The 21,299-nt window shown below is 45.7% G+C and overlaps 1 protein-coding gene across 4 annotated transcripts in view; it reads left to right on the top strand.

Moving 5' to 3' along the window:
- The first annotated feature begins 5,329 nt into the window (after positions 1-5,329).
- gclc (glutamate-cysteine ligase, catalytic subunit) overlaps positions 5,330-21,299 on the top strand; it is a 57,974-nt gene continuing 42,004 nt past the window's right edge. Inside the window, exons 1-2 of one of the 4 annotated variants that reach the window (XM_052024391.1) lie at positions 5,330-5,485; positions 6,341-6,499. In XM_052024391.1, coding sequence (XP_051880351.1) covers positions 6,350-6,499 — 150 coding nt within the window. In that variant the 5' untranslated portion in view covers positions 5,330-5,485; positions 6,341-6,349. Of the gene's footprint in view, positions 5,486-5,590; positions 5,931-6,340; positions 6,500-21,299 lie in introns of those variants that run through there. The other 3 variants (XM_052024389.1, XM_052024390.1, XM_052024388.1) reach the window with 3 other exon arrangements.

Genomic DNA, 21,299 nt, shown 5'->3' with positions numbered 1-21,299 from the left:
GTTGAACTCCATCTGCCACTTCTCAGACCAACTCTGCAACCTATCTATGTCCCGCTGTAACCTCTGACAGCCCTCTATACTATCCACAACACATCCAACCTTTGAGTCATCCGCAAACTTACTAACCCATCCCTCCACTTCCTCATCCAGGTCGTTTATAAAAATCACAAAGAGTAAGGGTCGCAGAACAGACCCCTGAGGTACACCACTGGTCACCGACCTCCATGCAGAATACGACCCTTCAACAACCACTCTTTGCCTTCTGTGGGCCAGCCAGTTCTGGATCCACAATGCAATGTCCCCTTGGATCCCATGCCTCCTTACTTTCTCAATAAGCCTTGCAATGGGGTACCTTATCAAATGCCTTGCTGAAATCCATATACACTACATCTACTACTCTCCCTTCATCGATGTGTTTAATCACATCCTCAAAAAATTCAATCAGACTCGTAAGGCAGGACCTGCCCTTGACAAAGCCATCCTGCCTCTCAGGGTCTTCTCCATCACCTTACCAACCACTGAGGTAAGACTCACCGGTCTATAATTTCCTGGGCTATCTCTACTCCCTGTCTTGAATAAGAGAACAACATCCGCAACCCTCCAATTTTCTGGAACCTCTCCCGTCTCACAAGATCACAAGACAAGGGAGCAGAAGTAGGCCATTCGGCCCATCGAGTCTGCTCCAAAGGGGGAAAAGAAATGAGAAATTGGGGGGGGTCAAAAAAAAACCTAACCCCAATTTCCGGCCTTATCCCCATATCCCTTGATACCCCGACTATTTAGATATCTATCTATCTCTTCCTTAAACACCTCCAATGATCTGGCCTCCACTGCTGTATGTGGCAAGGAATTCCACAAATTCACCACCCTCTGGCTAAAGAAATTTCTCATCTCTGTTTTAAACCTGTACCCTCTAAGTCTAAGATTGTGCCCTCTGGTCCTGGACTCACCCACCAAGGGAAACAGCTTGGCCACCTCTACTCTGTCCAGTCCTTTCAACATTTTAAATGTCTCTATGAGGTCCCCTCTCATTCTTCTGTACTCCAGTGAGTACAGTCCAAGAACCGACAAACGCTCATCATACGTAAGCCCTTTCATTCCGGGAATCATCCTCGTAAATCTCCTCTGAACTCTCTCCAACATCAGCACATCTTTCCTAAGATATGGGGCCCAAAACTGTGCACAGTATTCCAAATGAGGCCTCACTAGTGCCCCGTAGAGCCTCATCAACACTTCCTTACTTTTATATACTATACCTCTAGAAATGAATGCCAACATAGCATTCACTTTCCTTACCACCGATCCGACCCGACCCGGTGGTTAACCTTTAAGGTATCCTGCACGAGTACCCCCAAGTCCCTTTGTACTTCTGTACTTTGAATTTTCCCTCCTTCTAGATAATAATCTGCCCGTTTATTTCTGTTTGCAAAGTGTACAACTGCACATTTCTCAACATTGAATCTCATCTGCCATTTCCTTGCCCATTCTCCTAAACTGTCTAGGTCTCTCTACAACCTTCCTGTCTCCTGAATACTCTCTACTCCTCCACCTATCTTGGCGTCAATGATGCAAAGATCATCGTCACAGGCTCTGCAATCTCCTCCCTCGCCTCCCACAGCAGCCTGGGGAACATCCCATCCGGTCCCGGCGACTTATCCAACTTGATGCTCTCCAAAAGTTCCAGCACCTCTGCTTTCCTAATATCTACATGCTCAAGCCTTTCAGCCTGCTGCAAGTCCTCACTACAATCCCCCAGATCTTTTTCCGTAGTGAATACTGATGTAAAGTACTCATTAAGTACCTCTGCTATTTCTTCCGGATCCATACACACTTTCCCACTGCTGCACTTGATAGGCCTTATTCTTTCGCATCTTATCCTCTTGCTCTTCACATACTTGTAGAATGCCTTGGAGTTTTCCTTAATCCTGCCTTCCAAGGACTTCTCATGTCCCCTTCTGGCTCTCCTAATTTCCTTCTTAAACTCTTTCCTGTTAGTCTTATACTCTTCCAGATCTCTAACATTACCTAGCTCTCTGTACCTTTTGTAAGCTTTTCTTTTCCTTTTGACTAGATTTATTATAGCCTTTGTACACCACGGTTCCTGTATCCTGTTGTGACTCCCCTGTCTCATTGGAACACGCCTATGCAGAATTCCACACAAATATCCCCTGAATATTTGCCACATTCCCTGAGAACATCTGCTCCCAATTTAATCTTCCAATTTCCTGCCTGAGAGCCTCATAGTTCCCTTTACTCCAAGTAAACGCCTTTCTAGTCTGTCTGTTCCTATCTCTCTCCAGTGCTAACGTAAAGGAGATAGAATTATGATCACTATCTCCAAAATGCTCATCCACTGAGAGGTCTGACACCTGACCAGGTTCATTTCCCAATACCAAATCAAGCACAGCCTCTCCTCTTCTAGACCTATCTACATATTGTGTAGAGAATCCTTCCTGAACAAACTTAACAAACTCCACCCCATCCAAACCCCTCACTGTTTGGAGATGCCAATCGATGTTTGGGAAATTAAAATCTCCCATCACAACAACTCTGTTATTATCACACCTTTCTGGGATCTGCTTCCCTATCTGTTCCTCAATATCCCTGTTACTATTGGGTGGCCTATAAAAAACACCCAGTAAAGTTATTGACCCTTTCCTGTTCCTAACCTCCACCCACAGAGACTCCGTAGACAGTCCTTCCACGACGTCCACCTTTCCCCGCAGCCGCGACACTATCTCTGATCAACAGTGCCACTCCCCCACCTCTTTTGCCTCCCTCCCTGTCCTTTCTGAAACATCTAAAACCCGGCACTTGAATCAACCATTCCAGTCCCTGACCCATCCAAGTCTCTGTAATGGCCACCACATCATAGCTCCAAGTATCTACCCAAGCTCTAAGCTCATTCACCTTGTTCACAATACTCCTTGCATTAAAATAGACACATCTCAAACCAGTCTAAGCATATCCCTTCTCTATCACCTGCCTATTCTCCCTCTCGTACCTACTATTAGCTTTCTCTATTTGTGAGCCAAACACCTCTTCCCCAGTCTCTCCAGTTCGGATCCCACCCCCCAACAGATCTAGTTTAAACTCCCCCAGTAGCCTTAGCAAACCTCCCCGCCAGGATATTGGTCCCCCTGGGATTCAAGTGCAACCCGTCCTCTTTGTACAGATCATAGCTGCCCCAAAAGAGGCCCCAATGATCCAGAAATCTGAATCCTGCTCCTTACTCCAATCCCTCAGCCACGCATTTAACCTTCTCCTCATTCTATTCCTATATGCACTGTCACTTGGCACAGGCAGTAATCCTGAAATTACTACCTTTGAGGTCCTGCTTCTCAACTTCCTTCCTAACTCCCTATAGTCTTTTTTCAGGACCTCATCCCTTTTCCTACCTATGTCATTGGTACCAATATGTACCACGACCTCTGGCTGTTCTCCTTCCCTCTGCAGGACATCTTGGACGCGATCTGAAACATCCCGGAGCCTGGCACCTGGGAGGCAAACTACCTTCCGAGTTTCTCTCCTGTGTCCACAGAATCGCCTGTCTGCCCACCTAACTATAGAGTCCCCTATCACTACTGCCCTCCTCTCTCCTTCCCTACCCTTCTGAGCCACAGGGCCGGACTCCGTGCCAGACACTGCCACTGTTGCTTCCCCCAGGTAGGCTGTCTCCCCCAACAGTACTCAAGCAGGAGTACTTATTGTCAAGGGGTACAGCTACAGGGGTACTCTCTAGTACCTGACTCTTCCCCTTCCCACTCCTGACTTTATGATGACTTTACAGAGGTTTATATAATTACTTGGGGCATTGAAAGGATAGATAGTCAGAATCTTTTTCCCAGAGTTGGGAGGACTACAACTAGTGTGGGCACAAGTTTAAGGCAAGAGAGGAGAAATGTAAAGGAGATTTGAGGGGTAAGTTTTCCACACAGAGGGGGCTGAATATCTGGAACAAACTACCAGAGGAGGTGGTGGAGGCAGATACATCACCAATGTTTAAAAGGCATTTGGTCAGGAAAGATGTAGAGATACAGACATAAAGTGGGCAAATGGGGCCAATGCAGATAGTCATTGAGGTTAGCATGGACAAGATGGGCCAAAAGGTCCCATTTCTGTGGTGTACGATTAACCGGAATATTCGTTATATAATGTGTAAGAAAAAAAAGTAAAATAGAAGTATGTTGGGATATTAAAGTACAACATTGAACAGTTCATCCCAAGGCTGCCGGATTATTGGAGTTTGACCACAGAACCACAGAAAACTACAGCACAGAAAACAGGCCATTCGGCCCTTCTAGTCTGTGTCGAAACATTATTCTGCTAGTCCCATTTACCTGCCCCCAGCCCATACCCCTCCAGACCTCTCTCGTCCATGTATCTATCCAACCTGCCTGCGTGTTTATGTTAACTGAAGCTTATGATTGTTTATGTTGAGGATTGTTTATGTAATGTTATTGGTGAGGTTGTACAAGACATTGATGAGGCCAAATTTGGAGTACTGTGTGCAGTTCTGGTCACCAAACTATAGGAAGGATGTCAGTAAGATTCAAAGAATGCAGAGCAGATTTACTAGAATGTTGCTGGGTTTTCTGGAATTGAGATACAGGGAAAGATCGAACAGGTTAGGACTTTATTCCTTGGGGCGCAGAAGAATGAGGGGAGATTTGATAGAGGTTTACAAAATTATGAGGGGTATAGACAGAGTAAATGCGAGTAGGCTCTTTCCACCTAGATTAGAAGAGATAAGTACGAGAGGACATGGCTTTAGGGTGAAAGGGGAAAGGTTTAGGGGGAACTTCTTCACTCAGAGTGGTGGGAGTGTGGAACGGGCTGCCGTCCGACGTGGTAAATGCGGGCTCACTCTTACGTTTTTAAGAATAAATTGGATAGAGACACGAACGGGAGAGGTCTGGAGGGTGCAGGTAAATGGGACTAGCGGAATAAAGTGTCGGCACAGACTAGAAGGGCCGAATGGCCTGTTTTCTGCGCTGTAGTGTCCTATGGTCATGGACTGCGCTGCTGCAAAAAGTTAAATTTTCATGGCCTTTATACCATGCCCGTGACAACAAACTTCAACTTGCTTCCTCTGTCACTCAGCCGCGGTTTGGCGTGGACGTGAACTTGCTTATCTCCTCACTTGTGCGGACTTTATAACCGTATGAAACAGCCGACAGGGCAAGAAAAAGAGGCAGTCCCACCAACAGACACGCCCGTCCCTTCAAACACGGTGAGCCCCAGTCAAAAGGCGGCACCGCACAAATTTTACGTCAGGTCTCGCATCAACGCGTCCGATACTTTTTTGTTTTATCCACGCTAACTTAACGAGCTAGTGAAGGAAGAGTTTTTATTTACAGTTGGTGGGTGAGAGGACACGACGCCTCCGCCGTCCGCCGCCATCACCGGCTCCGGCCGCCGAGAGACGCTGAGTCATTCCCGCCCTCGGGCGGGGCGGGAAGGGAAGGACGGTGGAGGGGGCGGGGTATGGTGACGTCACACCAGCCGTTACGCTCGAGCTCGGGGAGGGAGGCGCGCGCGGGCGGTCACGTGAGCCCCGCGGGGAAAGGGGGCGGGGGTAAAACGTCGATATTTACATACCGGCCGACCCGGCAGCCAATCAGCGGGGAGGAGGTCACGTGCGGCGGCTTCGGAGTCCGCGGCAGGTGCAAGTGAGGGCGGCGGGGCGCATGCGCGGACGCGGGTAGCCGGCCGGCGAGCGGGGTCCCGACTGAGGCTGCGCAGTCGGGCGGCCGCTACTCGACTCGCCGCCCCCCCTCGCTCCGTCCGTCGGGCACCGAGCGACCGTCGGCGGGGCCGCGCTGCTGAGTACTTCCCGCCCTGAGCTGCGCCTCGACACCCACCCTCCCGCCCCCCCCCGGGGATCCGCTCCGAGACATCAGGGGGCCTTTACCCTCCGCGCCTTAACGGTGACTGGATCCCCCACCCCAGGATGCGCGCTACCGGCGGCTGATTTCTCCCCTCCATCCCCCCGAATGCGCGCTACCGGCGGCCTGTAACCCCTCTTCCCCCCCCCGAATGCGCGCTACCGGCGGCCTGTAACCCCTCTTCCCCCCCCCCCCCCGAATGCGCGCTACCGGCGGCCTGTAACCCCTCTTCCCCCCCCGGAATGCGCGCTACCGGCGGCCTGTAACCCCTAACCCCTCTTTCTCCCCCCCCCCCGGATGCGCGCTACCGGCGGCCTGTAACCCCTAACCCCTCTTTCTGCCCCCCCCCCCCCCCGGATGCGCGCTACCGGCGGCTGGTGGAATCTGCGCACCTGGAAACCTGTTTAATTCCTGTGTTGTTCTCCCCCCCCCCCCCCCCCCGGTGGCTGCAGTCGGTGACCATGGGTTTCCTGGCCGAGGGGTCGCCGCTGAACTGGGAAGAGACCAAGAAGTACGCGGATCACGTCCGCAAGCACGGCATCATCCAGTTCCTCAACATCTACAACAAGGTGAAGGACCGGCAGAAGGACGTGCTGAAATGGGGCGATGAGGTGAGTGGGCTGGGCTGGGCTGGAACAAATGCTGGGGAAACACTCGGCCAGGAACGGCAGTCCCATCCCACAGCAGTGGCCCCCAGTTCTTCCCCCCCCACCCCCCAAGCAGCGGCCCCCAGTTCTTCCCCCCCACCCCCCAAGCAGCGGCCCCCAGTTCTTCCCCACCCACCCCCCAAGCAGCGGCCCCCAGTTCTTCCCCACCCACCCCCCAAGCAGCGGCCCCCAGTTCTTCCCCCCCACCCCCCAAGCAGCGGCCCCCAGTTCTTCCCCACCCACCCCCCAAGCAGCGGCCCCCAGTTCTTCCCCACCCACCCCCCAAGCAGCGGCCCCCAGTTCTTCCCCACCCACCCCCCAAGCAGCGGCCCCCAGTTCTTCCCCACCCACCCCCCAAGCAGCGGCCCCCAGTTCTTCCCCACCCACCCCCCAAGCAGCGGCCCCCAGTTCTTCCCCACCCACCCCCCAAGCAGCGGCCCCCAGTTCTTCCCCACCCACCCCCCAAGCAGCGGCCCCCAGTTCTTCCCCACCCACCCCCCAAGCAGCGGCCCCCAGTTCTTCCCCACCCACCCCCCAAGCAGCGGCCCCCAGTTCTTCCCCACCCACCCCCCAAGCAGCGGCCCCCAGTTCTTCCCCACCCGGCCCCCAGTTCTTCCCCACCCACCCCCCAAGCAGCGGCCCCCAGTTCTTCCCCACCCACCCCCCAAGCAGCGGCCCCCAGTTCTTCCCCACCCACCCCCCAAGCAGCGGCCCCCAGTTCTTCCCCCCCACCCCCCAAGCAGCGGCCCCCAGTTCTTCCCCACCCACCCCCCAAGCAGCGGCCCCCAGTTCTTCCCCACTCACCCCCCAAGCAGCGGCCCCCAGTTCTTCCCCCCCACCCCCCAAGCAGCGGCCCCCAGTTCTTCCCCACCCACCCCCCAAGCAGCGGCCCCCAGTTCTTCCCCCCCACCCCCCAAGCAGCGGCCCCCAGTTCTTCCCCACCCACCCCCCAAGCAGCGGCCCCCAGTTCTTCCCCACCCACCCCCCAAGCAGCGGCCCCCAGTTCTTCCCCACCCACCCCCCAAGCAGCGGCCCCCAGTTCTTCCCCACCCACCCCCCAAGCAGCGGCCCCCAGTTCTTCCCCACCCACCCCCCAAGCAGCGGCCCCCAGTTCTTCCCCACCCACCCCCCAAGCAGCGGCCCCCAGTTCTTCCCCACCCACCCCCCAAGCAGCGGCCCCCAGTTCTTCCCCACCCACCCCCCAAGCAGCGGCCCCCAGTTCTTCCCCACCCACCCCCCAAGCAGCGGCCCCCAGTTCTTCCCCACCCACCCCCCAAGCAGCGGCCCCCAGTTCTTCCCCACCCACCCCCCAAGCAGCGGCCCCCAGTTCTTCCCCCCCCCCACCCCCCAAGCAGCGGCCCCCAGTTCTTCCCCCCCCACCCCCCAAGCAGCGGCCCCCAGTTCTTCCCCCCCCCACCCCCCAAGCAGCGGCCCCCAGTTCTTCCCCCCCCCACCCCCCAAGCAGCGGCCCCCAGTTCTTCCCCCCCACCCCCCAAGCAGCGGCCCCCAGTTCTTCCCCCCCCCACCCCCCAAGCAGCGGCCCCCAGTTCTTCCCCCCCCCACCCCCCAAGCAGCGGCCCCCAGTTCTTCCCCCCCCCACCCCCCAAGCAGCGGCCCCCAGTTCTTCCCCCCCCCACCCCCCAAGCAGCGGCCCCCAGTTCTTCCCCCCCCCACCCCCCAAGCAGCGGCCCCCAGTTCTTCCCCCCCCCACCCCCAAGCAGCTGCCCCCAGTTCTTCCCCCCCCCACCCCCCAAGCAGCGGCCCCCAGTTCTTCCCCCCCCCACCCCCCAAGCAGCGGCCCCCAGTTCTTCCCCCCCCACCCCCCAAGCAGCGGCCCCCAGTTCTTCCCCCCCCACCCCCCAAGCAGCGGCCCCCAGTTCTTCCCCCCCCCACCCCCCAAGCAGCGGCCCCCAGTTCTTCCCCCCCCCACCCCCCAAGCAGCGGCCCCCAGTTCTTCCCCCCCCCCCACCCCCCAAGCAGCGGCCCCCAGTTCTTCCCCCCCCCCACCCCCCAAGCAGCGGCCCCCAGTTCTTCCCCCCCCACCCCCCAAGCAGCGGCCCCCAGTTCTCTCCAACCCCCCCCCACCCTCCAAAGCAAGGACCCCCAGTTCTTCCCCTCTAGCGGTGGCTAGAAACCCGAAACAAAAGGACATGGTTTAAAATAACACCGTTCCAAACCCAGTCTTAAACATTAAATCCTCCTCCACTGCTGTTCCCTGGCCTGAGCACTTCCACATGTTTCTTGTTTTTATTATTATTTCATTTTGTAATGTGTTTTTGCTTTTGTAATTAATTTTAGTTCGACATTTTCATCAGAAGTGAAAATGTCGAACTAAAACCAATTACAAAAGCAAAAACACATTGCAAAATGAAAAATAATAGTGTTTAGTATTGGGTGATGTGTGGTTTCCTGTCTCCTGTTTTGAAGTCTTATCGCATTGAGAGATGAAATAATAAATTCCAGCTGTGCACTCGTTAGGAGACAGGGCGATGTGATATTTCACATCTGCTGTCCTGGACAGACATTTTCAACGGATGTTCACACGCCTTTGTTTTGAAATCTTGTAGATTTCTCACATAACTGTTGAATGATAGTAGCTGGTCGAAGTAAATATAACTTCTGTCAAAGTCAGAAATAACTGGATGGGAATATGATGTGAGGATGAAAGTGATACTTCAAGGTTAGGCGTCCTTCATTTAATGTCCCCTGAAAGTGGCTGGTGGGATGAAAGAGAGAAAAATCTGAATTTTGTGCATCTTTTATTTGAAGTGCTGAATTTTGAAGCGTGGTCACTTTCTCTAACTATCTGAGCTGTTATTGCTTTATATGTAGACTGTACCTGTGTTGTTTTGAGCATTCGTAATAAGCTAACTTTCTGTTTGATACTGCACAGATTGGTGAACATTATGCCTGACTGTCCCAAGAGGTTTATTAAATGAAATAACAATAGAAAATATTGGAAAGATTGGCAGCCCTGGCAGTATCTGTGGAAAGAAAAACACTTAAAGTTTCAGGTGTTGGACCCTTTGTAAAAAAAAAAACCGTTGGGATGTTTCCAGAATTTTCTGTTTTTATTTCAGTTTTCCAGCATCTGAGGTTTTTCGTTCAATGAAATGTTGCCCTCAGGTGACAATGTTGAGATCAACGTGAGCTATATTTTTGTCAGGGTATATGAACTCTGTGTAAATGGTTTGCTTGTGATGCAATCATCTGTCAGTTTCTGGAGCTTTGTCATCTCTTGTCTTATTGCCTTGGGTTATTAATCTTTTGTTCCTGTTATGAGCCTCAGTTCAGTGTGATGTAGAGATTTAATGTACCAGATAGGAACCATTATTGTAACAGAAATGTAGCAGCAAATTTGCGCACAGCTAGATTTAACAAGTAAATCTAATTTAGTAATGGTGGTTGTGGGGGTGGAGATGGGTGAAGTGGATTGTCATGGACCCTGGGATCCTTAGCTGCTGGTTTGCATTCACCAGAGATAAAACTACCTTGGTTAACATTTGAGTTTGGAATGGAGCACTCTCTCGGTTTAAGACTGATAGGTGTATATATAGCATGTCGATGGCAACTGCCAAGGCACACTTACTGATGGTTTCTACAGCTATAAAGTTAAATTACTTGTTTGGTAAACACAATAATGGTTATTATACGTGATAGCTTTGTATTATGTTGTGAGCCCCGAGAATTCAGATTGCAGTGACTAATCTCCAATTTGTAAGTAACAATAGATAATTTGCTCTGTTTTGCAAGATTTTATTTGTAAATGGTTCTGGCTGTATGTAACAAGATAACTGATGTTCAAAGTGGTTCGAGGTTATTTAAAGTTCTGAGGGTTTATACTGTAGTAGTTTGCACAGAACAACCTGGCAAAGAGGCAATTTGTTGAAATGGATTCTCAAATAATTCAATAATTTTTTCATTGAATAATTTTGCAAGGGATATTATCAATTTCATGTGGAAAGTGAAAACTTTGGTGCAGGAAATATTTACTAGAATAGTTCCAGGGCTGAGAGTTTTGTTACACAGTTAAGACAATTGTTTTTTCTTTTTGTTCTGAGTAACTTGATGCGACATTGGTTCTTTAGAAATTGTGTAGCACTTCTAATGTATTGTCATCTACACGCATACCTTATTTAGAAGTGCAGTTTATTTTGTCATAGTCTAGCGTTGTAGATGCAAGTTGAAATGAGAAATTACATTGTGGAGCAATGAACCAATTATTGATGACTTGTGGGGAAAGTAAGGAACCATACAATTGATGATCAACTATGTGTTTAATAGTTCATGACTGGAAAGTTGGGTGATTGTGTAGATTTTCTTATTTTACACCAAAGGCCATTTTACCCCGTTATGTCAGTGTTGGCTCTCAGAACGATTCATTCCCCCCACTAATATTCCCTGTAACCTATTCTCTCTCCCCCCCCATTTCCATCAACTACTCCCGGATTTTATCAGTCATTCATGAGGGGCAATTTAGAGTGACCAATTAATCGATCAAGGCACACTTTCTTGTAACCTTGCATGGACCCAGGGAGAAAGTACAAACTTCACACAGGCAGCAGCAGATGTCAGGATTTGTGCCGGGTCACTGGAGCTGTGAGGCAGCAACTCTTAGCTGTGCCACTCTCCTGCCCACAGACAGGAGCAAAGTTGATCGATATTTTGTATGAGTAGGCAAGACTGCTGCAGATAGTTCTGTGTCGAATAATGTGGTCTGTTGCTTAGGAAGGAATGGAAAAGAAAAGAAATGGCACAAACTTAGGGTATGTGAATGAGTAAAGATTTGGGGCCCCAAGTTTTACAGTGAGTTCGGGGAAATCATAGGCTAATTTGAACTGAGGGAAATTGCAGAATTGACCATTAAGGGCAAGATGATTGAGAATTTTGATGTGTAAATTTTCCTGCAACCTAAGTCAAATGGTGTGAGAAATGGGGCTCTTCATAATGAAGAGCTTAGTCTTAGAAGGAATATTTGACTTTCTCAAACTTGATGCTCAAGGATGCCAACCTTGTAGATTTCAGCAGTTTATGGACCCATTTGTGGAAGGACCTTTACCGTTATATTAAAGGTGTACAGGAACAATGAAATTGAGAGATTTTAATTAATCACAATGAAGCAGTAGGAGTAAGTGGAGAATGGGAAAGAAATACTTAATGTGCAGGCTTCAAGTGGCAGATCATCAATGTGCCAGGATGGAGATGCTGCTAGACTTGACAGTGAATATTCATTTTAAGATAAATATTGACTTTGTCCAATGTAGCATGGTTGAAGCTTCAAATAAAAAAAAATCTGTATACCAACCAGAGCAGCTTATTATATCATGAACAATGGAGTTCAGATGGGGGGTCAAGTGACATAATGACTGTGGAGCTGGAATGGTAAGTTAAGATATCTTTATTAGTCACATGTACATCGAAACATAGTGAAATGCATCTTTTGCGTAGTGTTCTAGGGGCATCCTGCAAGTGTCGCCACGCTTCCGGCGCCAACGTAACATGCCCACGACTTCCTAACCCGTATATCTTTGGAATGTGGGAGGAAACCGGAGTGCCTGGAGGAAACCCACGCAGACACAGGGAGAACATACAAACTCCTTACAGACAGTGGCTGGAATTGAACCCGGATCACTGGCGCTGCAATGGCGTTATGCTAACCACTACACTCTAGTTTGGCATTTTGTGGTTCAGCAGCTCTCTACATGCTTTGAATATGTGGTACAGATCTATGCTAATTAACTAATTCTAGCTAAGATCTAAAATTGACTAGAACCCCTTGCATGTTCCAGGGACCGTCTATACTTAAAGAACAGTTCTGCTCAGGAAGATGATTGGGCATCATTATAAATTTGAGGCCTTATGAGACCTATTAGTAAATAATAAAATAAAACTTGGATTTAAGAAGTTGCTTAATTGGTCATGAAATGCTTTGCAATGTCTCAAAGTGTAGGCATGGCAATTGCAATTACTTCATCGTCAGTGAGGTGAATTCTTAACCCATGAATTGGGGAATATTTACACTTCAGTAAACTGCTTGCTTTTACAAACGTGAACGTGCAAAGAATTAGATGTATTCCAGTTTTTGTTCACTGATTTTACTAGGTTAACTTTCCTTTCTAGATCTCTTTCCCTGTTTGCAGAGGGGAAGAATGGGCATCCTCATTTTGTCTTTTTCATATGGTCAAGCAATAGAATTGAATGCCTATTTCTCTTCCTGTTCTCAGTCTCCGACTCTTAAATAGAGGTAATTTGCATAAGGACTAGAAAGAGAAACGTGAATCATTATTTTTGTTTGAAGTAGATTGGGCTGCGATATTCCACCAAATGGTTTGTTTAGATTTAATTCATTGTTTCCATCCCTATGTAAAAAGTGTACGTTGCTCAAATGCAAGTGTTAAATTCATTCAGATTTTCTATTTGCATGATTGTGGATTATAAAACTAACATTATTTCCCACATTGTAATTTACAAAGTGACAATCTTTGCTGTTGCATAACAACTGTAGAAGCTATTTGAGTAAATTTTAAGTAGCTTATTGCAAACTTTTTGTCTTCAGTGCAAGAATATTGCTATTAAAAGGTTTGTGAGATAACTTGAAGCATTATACAAATTTAATATGAACTTTGTACTCAAAGTAAATGGTTAAACGTGTAACAACTAATTTTGACTGACTTTGCAAAATTTATAATTTAGCTGAACGTTGCCGTAGAGAGCATTTGTAGCCTGTTTGCTCGATGATTTGGCCTGCTTTCTGCATGTAACCCTTCAAATTTCTTCTGTTAAATTGCATAATACCTTTAGAAACTTGCTGTTGAATCTCTGTTCACTATCTTTTGTGTATTGCGTTCCAGATTACACAACAATTATCTTTGTTAGGGTCTTGGCTTAATACATTAAATTTGTCTCCTCTGGAAGCCAACCAACCTGCCTTTGAACTGGTTTCTCTTTTGGTACCATTTGGCAATTTCTGCATCCACTCAAGTGCTTGACATGCAAACAATATGAATTTTGTGTAAATTTGGTGTGATTATTATCGGTCTCTACCAAAGCTGTCAAAAGCGCACAAGTTTTTAGTGTCCGGTCACCAGTAAGGTTTCATTATCACTGTTCCATTTTAATATTGTTCTGTGTAGTTCCTATTACTCTGCCTTTGTTATTCTTAGTAAAATGGAATACGTTACACTTGGGTAAAATTTAATTTAATGTGCCCATTCATTTCATGAGTCTGTTAATCCATTTCATTGCTTATTTCATTTCCAAATCTGTGTAAGTAGTACACTCTATCTAATTCCAGTTTTAATTTATTTGAGAAAGAATAATAATGAATGAATTATACAGCAGAGAAACAGGCCCTTCAGCCAACAGCATCTATGCTAACCATCATGCCCATCTTTGCTAATCCCACTTGCCTACACTAGTTCCATAATCCTCTATGCCTTGCACATTCAAGTATCTGTCCAGATGCCTCATTAATGTTACTGGTTATTTGCAAACTTACTAATCATGTCACCTACATTTTCATACAAATCATTAATATATAACAACAACAACAAAGGACCCAGCACTGAACCCTGTGGTATGCCACTGGTCAGAGGCCTCCAATCTGGAAAAACAACCCTCCATTGCCACCCTTGCCTCCTACCACCAAGCCAATCTTGTATTCAATTTGCTAGCTCACCCTGGATCCCACGTGTTCTAACTTTGCAGACAACCTACCATGGGGACCTTGTCAAAAGTCTTGCTAACGTCCATGCCTACCACCCTGTCCTCATCAATCCTTTTGGTCACCTCTTCAAAAAAAAAAGCTCAATCAAATGCACAGAACCACAGATTTCCCATGCACAGAGCCATGCTGTCAATCCCTAATCAGTCCTTGCCTTTCCAAATGCAAGTAAATCCTGTTGCTCAGAATCCCTTCCAATAACTTTCCCACCACTGATGAAAGGCTAGCCAGCCTGTAGTTCCCTGGCTAATCCCTGCTGCCCTTCTCAAATTAAGGCTCAACATTAGCTGTCCTCCAATCTTCCAATATCTCACCTATGGCTAATGAAGATATGAAAGTCTCTGCCAAGGCCCCAGCAATCTCCTCCTTTGCTTTCCATAACATCCTAGGACACACCTGGTCAGGCCCCAGGGATTTATCCACCTTCATGCATTTCAAGAACTCCAACACCACCTCTTTTGTAATGTCGATATGCTCTAGGATATCACTGTTCCCTAAATTCACTTGCTTCCTTGTCCTTCTCTATGGTAAATAGAGATGAGTATTCATTTAGGACCTTGCCCTTTTCCTCTTACTCCACACATGGCTTACTACACTGATTCTTAAGGGGACCTACTCTCTCCCCATCCTTTTGCCCTGACTGTACTTAGTCTTTTGGGGACTCTCCTTTATCTTATTTGCCAGTGATATCTTATGGGCACCTTTTGCCCTCCTAATTTCCTCCTTGAGTGTTCTCCCACATCACTTGCACTCAAGGGATTTGCTTGATCCCAGCTGCCGACACCTGACATACCTCCTCCTTCTGGCCAACCAATGCTCCCTCATTTTGGCAGTCTTGCTCTTCACCTGAACAGGAACATTTTGGCCCTGAACTTTTCCTTTCTCACTTATTAAAAGTCTCTCTCGCTAGATGGACCTTCACCTTCAAACAGCCTCTACCAATCAACTTTGGCAAGTTCCTGTCAGATGCCATCAAAGTTAGCCTTTCCCCCAGTTTAGGACTTTAATTTGGGATCCGATCTAGGAATGGAATTGAGCATTGTTGATTCATCAGCAAACAAGGTTTGATTATATCTTTAACACCTTTCATTGACCAGTAGGATGGAGCTATGTTCTCCTGGGTCCTTATTTTTCTATCCAGTCATAGCTAGTGAATCACCTAGAATGGATTCTCTTCTGTATTACCCAAAATTTTACCTTTGGCCCCTTCCAACTACTTCTATGTCGTCCATTGGTCCGAAAACCCATCTCACCTAAATACTCAAGACAGTCAGATATACCTTACTGTCACTTTTCTTGACCCTCCTTCAGTGATTTGACACACTGCTTACTGACATCTAGTGCTGGGGGTGGGGGGGTAAATGCTGGCTAATATATTGGAAAGATTGAAGTTCTTGCTTTTGATCCCTGTGCAAACTCCATTCCCTAGTTTATTCCATCCTTTTTAATAAGATTGAACCAGGCGACCTTGATGCCATATTCAACTGAGACAGTTTTCCAACTGTGTGCTCTGTGCAATCTAGACTAATTTGCCACCTTCTATCAGCTGATCTGTACTTGCCTCAGCCCATTTGTTGTGATCATATCCATATCTCTATCTTCAGACTATTCTAATTCCTGTTGTGTCTCCCATCTTTTGCCCAAAAACTTCAGCTGATCAATAATTTCTACCAACATCCTATTTCACACACTTTACGTTTATCATCTTATGCTCGCCTCCTAAAAATTCTGGTTCAATTTTGCTCCAGTTGTGAAATTATCATTGCTTTCAAACTGCTCTGTGGCCGTGCCCCTCCCTGTTATGTTCTCTGGTCTATAACCTTCTGACACTTGTATTTGCATTTTGTTATCTGGCTGGTGTTGACGTTTGTTACATCCCTGGGAAATGCCTTGGACTGTTTTACTACATTAAAATAAACTTGCCTTTTTATTTTTTCAGGCGAGACTGTCTTTCAAAATTATTTTACCTGGCATTGCCTGAAATGCTACATTTTCCCAATACTGAAGCCATATACTGTACAGTCTTAACTTTTATATTGACACAGGATGAAAACCAAGACTCTCATGTCACTTATGCATTCTGAGATCCTTTACTGTTTCGTAAATCTGTAACGTGTAGTTTTTCAACTCTTCCACACTTGCATTGCATCAAAGTAGATGTTTTTCACTCATTCTTAAGTAAGACCATGACATCTAGGCTATAGTGCTGTAATGTGCATGGAGATGGCTAATTAGATAAATCTGGGTTCTAAAGTCCTTTCATACAGGACTTCAGATGCTGTAGCATCAGTGGTTCCTGATTTTTGAGATTCTCTCTTCCTGTTTACTTCCTCCATTCAAGCTTCCTCCATATGAGCGAGCATTGCTTGTTGTTCACATGGTATGTGTCAATGTTGAAGCTCTTCAGAGATGTTCTAAGAGATTGTTTGAATCTCTTTCTGTCCACCATGTGTATGTTTGCCCTCAGTCAGTTCTCCATGAAGTTGCTGCTTTCATATTCTATCATCGGGCACTCTTCTGACCTGTCTTGCCCACCTGACCTGTGATTCTTTTAGCAATGTGTAAATGTTGGGGAGGTTTGTTTGGACAGAACCTGTGTGTCTGGAATCTTGTCTTGCTGCTTGATATGAAGTATTCTGAGCAGACAGGTCCTGTGGAAGTGGTTGAGTTGTCTGCCATGTCTGTTGTATGCTGTCTGTGTCTCTAGCAAGCAAAAAGTGGGTATGATAGCAATGTGATACACCATCAGCTTGGTCTGTAGGCTGATTCCTTTTCCTTCCCACACTTAGTTTGCCAAAAGCAGAGCTGGCTTTTGCTATCCTGTCGTTGAAGTTGTCATCAATGTGGATTGATCTTGAAAGAGTGCTGCCATGGTATGTGAAGTTGTACAGTACTGAAAGCCTCTGACCATTCACAGGGTTGTTTGGTTCTGTGTATGGTGTGTTTGTTGCAGGTTGGTACGTTATTTCTGTTTTCTTTGTGCAAATTGAGAGTCCAAAGTTGTCACAAGCACTGGCAAATTTGTCCAAGCTTCCCTTCAAGATTAAAGTTAGTTGGTTTAATCTATTGTATCATCTATTGCTGTTTAACTTATCGCCCCACCCATAAGGGTTCTTTTGCAGTTTGCTTAGTCTTTAAGATAAGTTGCAATAAGTTTTTTTGGGTGTTACCTGCAAACTTTTCAATTGTATTTCAGCCTGAAATTTAAATTGCTGATTTGAGCAATAAGTAGAACTGACATTATCTTGTACCACAAATTTGTTGCTGTGAGCCCTGCATTTATTTGGTTCATTAGCCTTAATAATTTAACATGATTTTACTTTTGTGAGTGAACTGACTATAATTGTTGTTTAGTACTGTCATAATTGTACAAAGTTATTGATCCAGTAATTTATTTGTCCATCAAAGCAATATTGTTAATCAAGAAATGCCCTTGCACAATGTCAAAAACATTCAAATTTATCGTGTTATAATCTATAGTTCAAACACCAAATAACCTTATTAAGCACTTTTGGTTTTGAGGTAAAAGAATTTGTTCTAGATTTGGAACTTGACATCAATGGAACACGACTGTATTAACGTGCAGAAGTGCTGTTGGCAGCTGCCTACATAGCTCTCTTCTAACTTGATGACCTGAATTCCTGACTGGAGATCAGTGCACATTGCGTCACTCAACATCCATTGGGATGTGGGGGTGATCATGTGGCTGGCTCAAGCATGCACTGATATGTCCTTTCCTTTGATCTTGCAGGTGATTGACATGGAATCTCTTAGTGAAAAAAAATCTCTTGGCTAGGTTCTTATTTTGTACTGGGGAGTGGCCTCGTACCCATCCCCAACCCAAAAAAAGGATACAGCAGAGAAATGTTACTATTATTCATCTGGATAGCAGTCAAAGTCAGACAGCATGGAAACAAGGCCTTTAGCCCACTAAGTCCATGCTGACCATTAAGCACCCACGTACACTAATCCTAATCTTTTGTCAGTGAGCAGATGGTGGAGGGCTGCCAGCATGGTGACTGGCAAGCCATTCCACCAGCCCTGTCCTCTTTAACAGAAATGAAAGCAATTTCCTGTAATTGCTGGTCTGCAGGCAGGGCAGTCTGATCCATTGTTTTTCATGTGAGTTGTTAAAATGAAACTTTTGTGTTGTCTTGAGGTGAGATGCAGTGGTGTTGCCGGAGAAGCAGCAGAGGAATTGTGAACCAGATCCTGGCTGTTAGACTTTGAATAAGCGACACAGAGACCAGAGCTGTAACTGTTGTAATGACCACAACGTCGGAATAATTACAAAAACTAATTACTCAGCACAACAAGCAGGCACATGGGAGACATGGTGGAAAAATCTCTCTGAGCTCGAGTACATCGAGTTTTTATACTCTTTAAGAAGGAAGGTAACAAGGTGATTGAACACAATTCAGTCACTACAATTGCAGTTTACTTCAATATTTTGAGTGTAGACAAATGGTTCCATGGAATTACATTTACTATGGGAGCAAATCTTTATCAACAAGACCATCAAACACCTTTGAAACAAAGTAATTAACCTGGGTGCTCTAAAAGCTTCTGAGCATGAAAGTCCAGACACTTAAAATATACTTGTTTTATCACAGTATTGAGAAATGATTCTCTGGTTACACAAATATCTCATGTGCTATTTGACCATGTTTGATATGCTAAGTGGGAAAATAGCCTGTTTGGAACCTCAATCCCTTTCACAAGGGTAGGAAATGTCTTGGTTGAAGATGTCTGATGCCTGGTTTGATGTAACTAATTAAGATAGTCCTATTATTTGTATGTGTGGCTGCCTGCTGTGAGCCAGTAGCTTGCTCTTGGTTCTGTTTGATTATTGCTTGTAATTACATAAACAGTTTGAAGACTGCTTCCTCTTTGTATTACTGGTTGCGACCTCATAACTCTTCATTAAAGTTGCTTGATAATCCCTAATTCTGGCATATACTTATAACCAAAATGAGTACAGCTGATTTATCTGGTCTTTTGTTTCATTGTTGTTTGTAGATTATTTTGTGCAAATTTACTATAATATTTTAACAATGACTGCACTTCAGAAAGGATGTTTCCTTATTTGTTCTTATTTCAGTCAATCTGTGAACAATACAGTTATTGGAGAATGAATCAGTGTTTCCCCAGGTCTGTCCTAGGTAGCTTCACCTTATGAGAAATGTCTCCTTCGTCCTATCCACCCCTTCCCTATCCTCTCTGCAATTTAAAACTAACTTTTCTCTCTCCCGGTTCAGACGAAGGGTATTCCAACTTGAAACGTTAAATGTTTCTTTTTCCACAAGTGCTGCTTGACCTGTTGAATGTTTGCTGTGTTCTTGGTTTTTATTTCAGAGGATTTTCTGAACAAATTCATTTGTTGTTACTTGAGTTTTTACTGCAACACTTGACTTTTTTTAACTTGTTCCTTTCAACAAAGAAATAGCTGGCAGAATTTGATCACGGTGAATTTAAATACTCAAGTTTTTAGGAGCATATGTTCTTCCAAGAGGCATGTGGTGAAGTAACCATTTTAAACAAGAATTGTGCCTGGAATTGTTATAAAATTCTAAGATGAAAAAAATAATTGGTGCATAAGGCAAGTAAGGTGCCTAGTTTTGTCTTTTCACTTTTCCAATCATTGGTCAGCTCATTGGAGAGTCTAGAGTAGAAGCAGCATGTCACTATTGGCGTCTGCTGCTACCTGAAGTGATGTGCATGCAGATAACTGGAGAGTGTCGGAATCCAAAGTGGAACTGATTTGGTTCTTGCACGTCCATCATATCCACCATAGCCTGACGTGTAACACTTGAACGATTTTTGCTTTTGAAAATCAGGGTCTTAATTTTGCCATTTTATTGTGTATAGTTATGAAAAATGCTATAATTGTTTTGGTATTTGTTTTTTATATTGGTACTCTCCTGATATTTGGGCCACTGAAGTTGCAGTGGCAAAAGTTTTCATCTTCCATCTTTTGAAAGATGAATCTTTCAATCCACAATATTAAAGGAAAATAGTTGATTTAATATGTGCATAAAAACTCCTTAACTTTGAAATAATGAGTAGGTGGCAGTTTGTGTTTAAAATGTTATTTCTTAATTTGCAGTATATATTTACTTTTCTGGTTAAAATGTATTTCTCACCAAACTTTGTAATTTGCTTTTTTACACCATGAAAAGCTTTATTTGTTCTCTCTGTGGTGGCATCCCTCAACTTGTCTATATGTAACACCTTTGCAAAATGTCCCATGGCACTGCATATAAAATTGAATTTGAATTAGAAGTTATTGGGGCAGATGATCAGAGTCTTGGTTAGGAGCATATTGTGAAGCACGTACTAATCGTGGAGAAAGGTAGAAAGGTATTGAGGTTTAAGAGAATTTAGAATTATTTTATTGAATAGTTAGCTCAACAAATGACATTAAACCATGTCGTACATACTTTTTACCACACAACTTCGGCAACAAACCTTGTTTTGTTACATGTAAATACCTGATGTGATTACAGGAGGGATTTAACAACCAAGAATAAAACTGTTTTAAAAAGTCAGTATCTTGCTTAACCATGAATAAGCATGGGTCATAAATGCAGAGGCAGTGGGTGAAAGTCCAGTAAAGTTTATTGTCTTATGCACACCTGTGTGTGTGCATAGGTGCAATGGAAAACTTAGTTGCTGCAGCATTATGAGCACCTAGCATTAGAAGCACAACATTTAGAAGAAAAACATTAATTGTAACAATTAGAACCAAAAAATAAAGTTCATTGTAGTGCAAAGTGTTTATAATGTTACTATCCTGAGGTAGTGATTAGGGTTGTACAGGCTGGTTCAAGAACTGAATGGAAGTAGCTGTTCTTAAACCTGGTGGTGTGGGACTTCAGGCTTCTGTACTGCCTGCCCAATGGCAGCTGTGAAAAGATAGCATGGCCCAGATGGTGGGGATCTTTGATAGATGCTGCTTTTTGAGGCAGCGCCTTGTAGGTACTTTCAATAGTAGGGAGGGATGTGCCCATGGTGTATGGGCTGAGTACTCTGCAGCAGCTT

The sequence above is a fragment of the Pristis pectinata genome, chromosome 10 (assembly GCF_009764475.1).
Source record: "Pristis pectinata isolate sPriPec2 chromosome 10, sPriPec2.1.pri, whole genome shotgun sequence".
NCBI lineage: Eukaryota > Metazoa > Chordata > Chondrichthyes > Rhinopristiformes > Pristidae > Pristis > Pristis pectinata.
The sequence above is the reverse complement of the archived record's forward strand: the minus strand, read 5'-3'. Positions and strand labels throughout refer to the sequence as shown.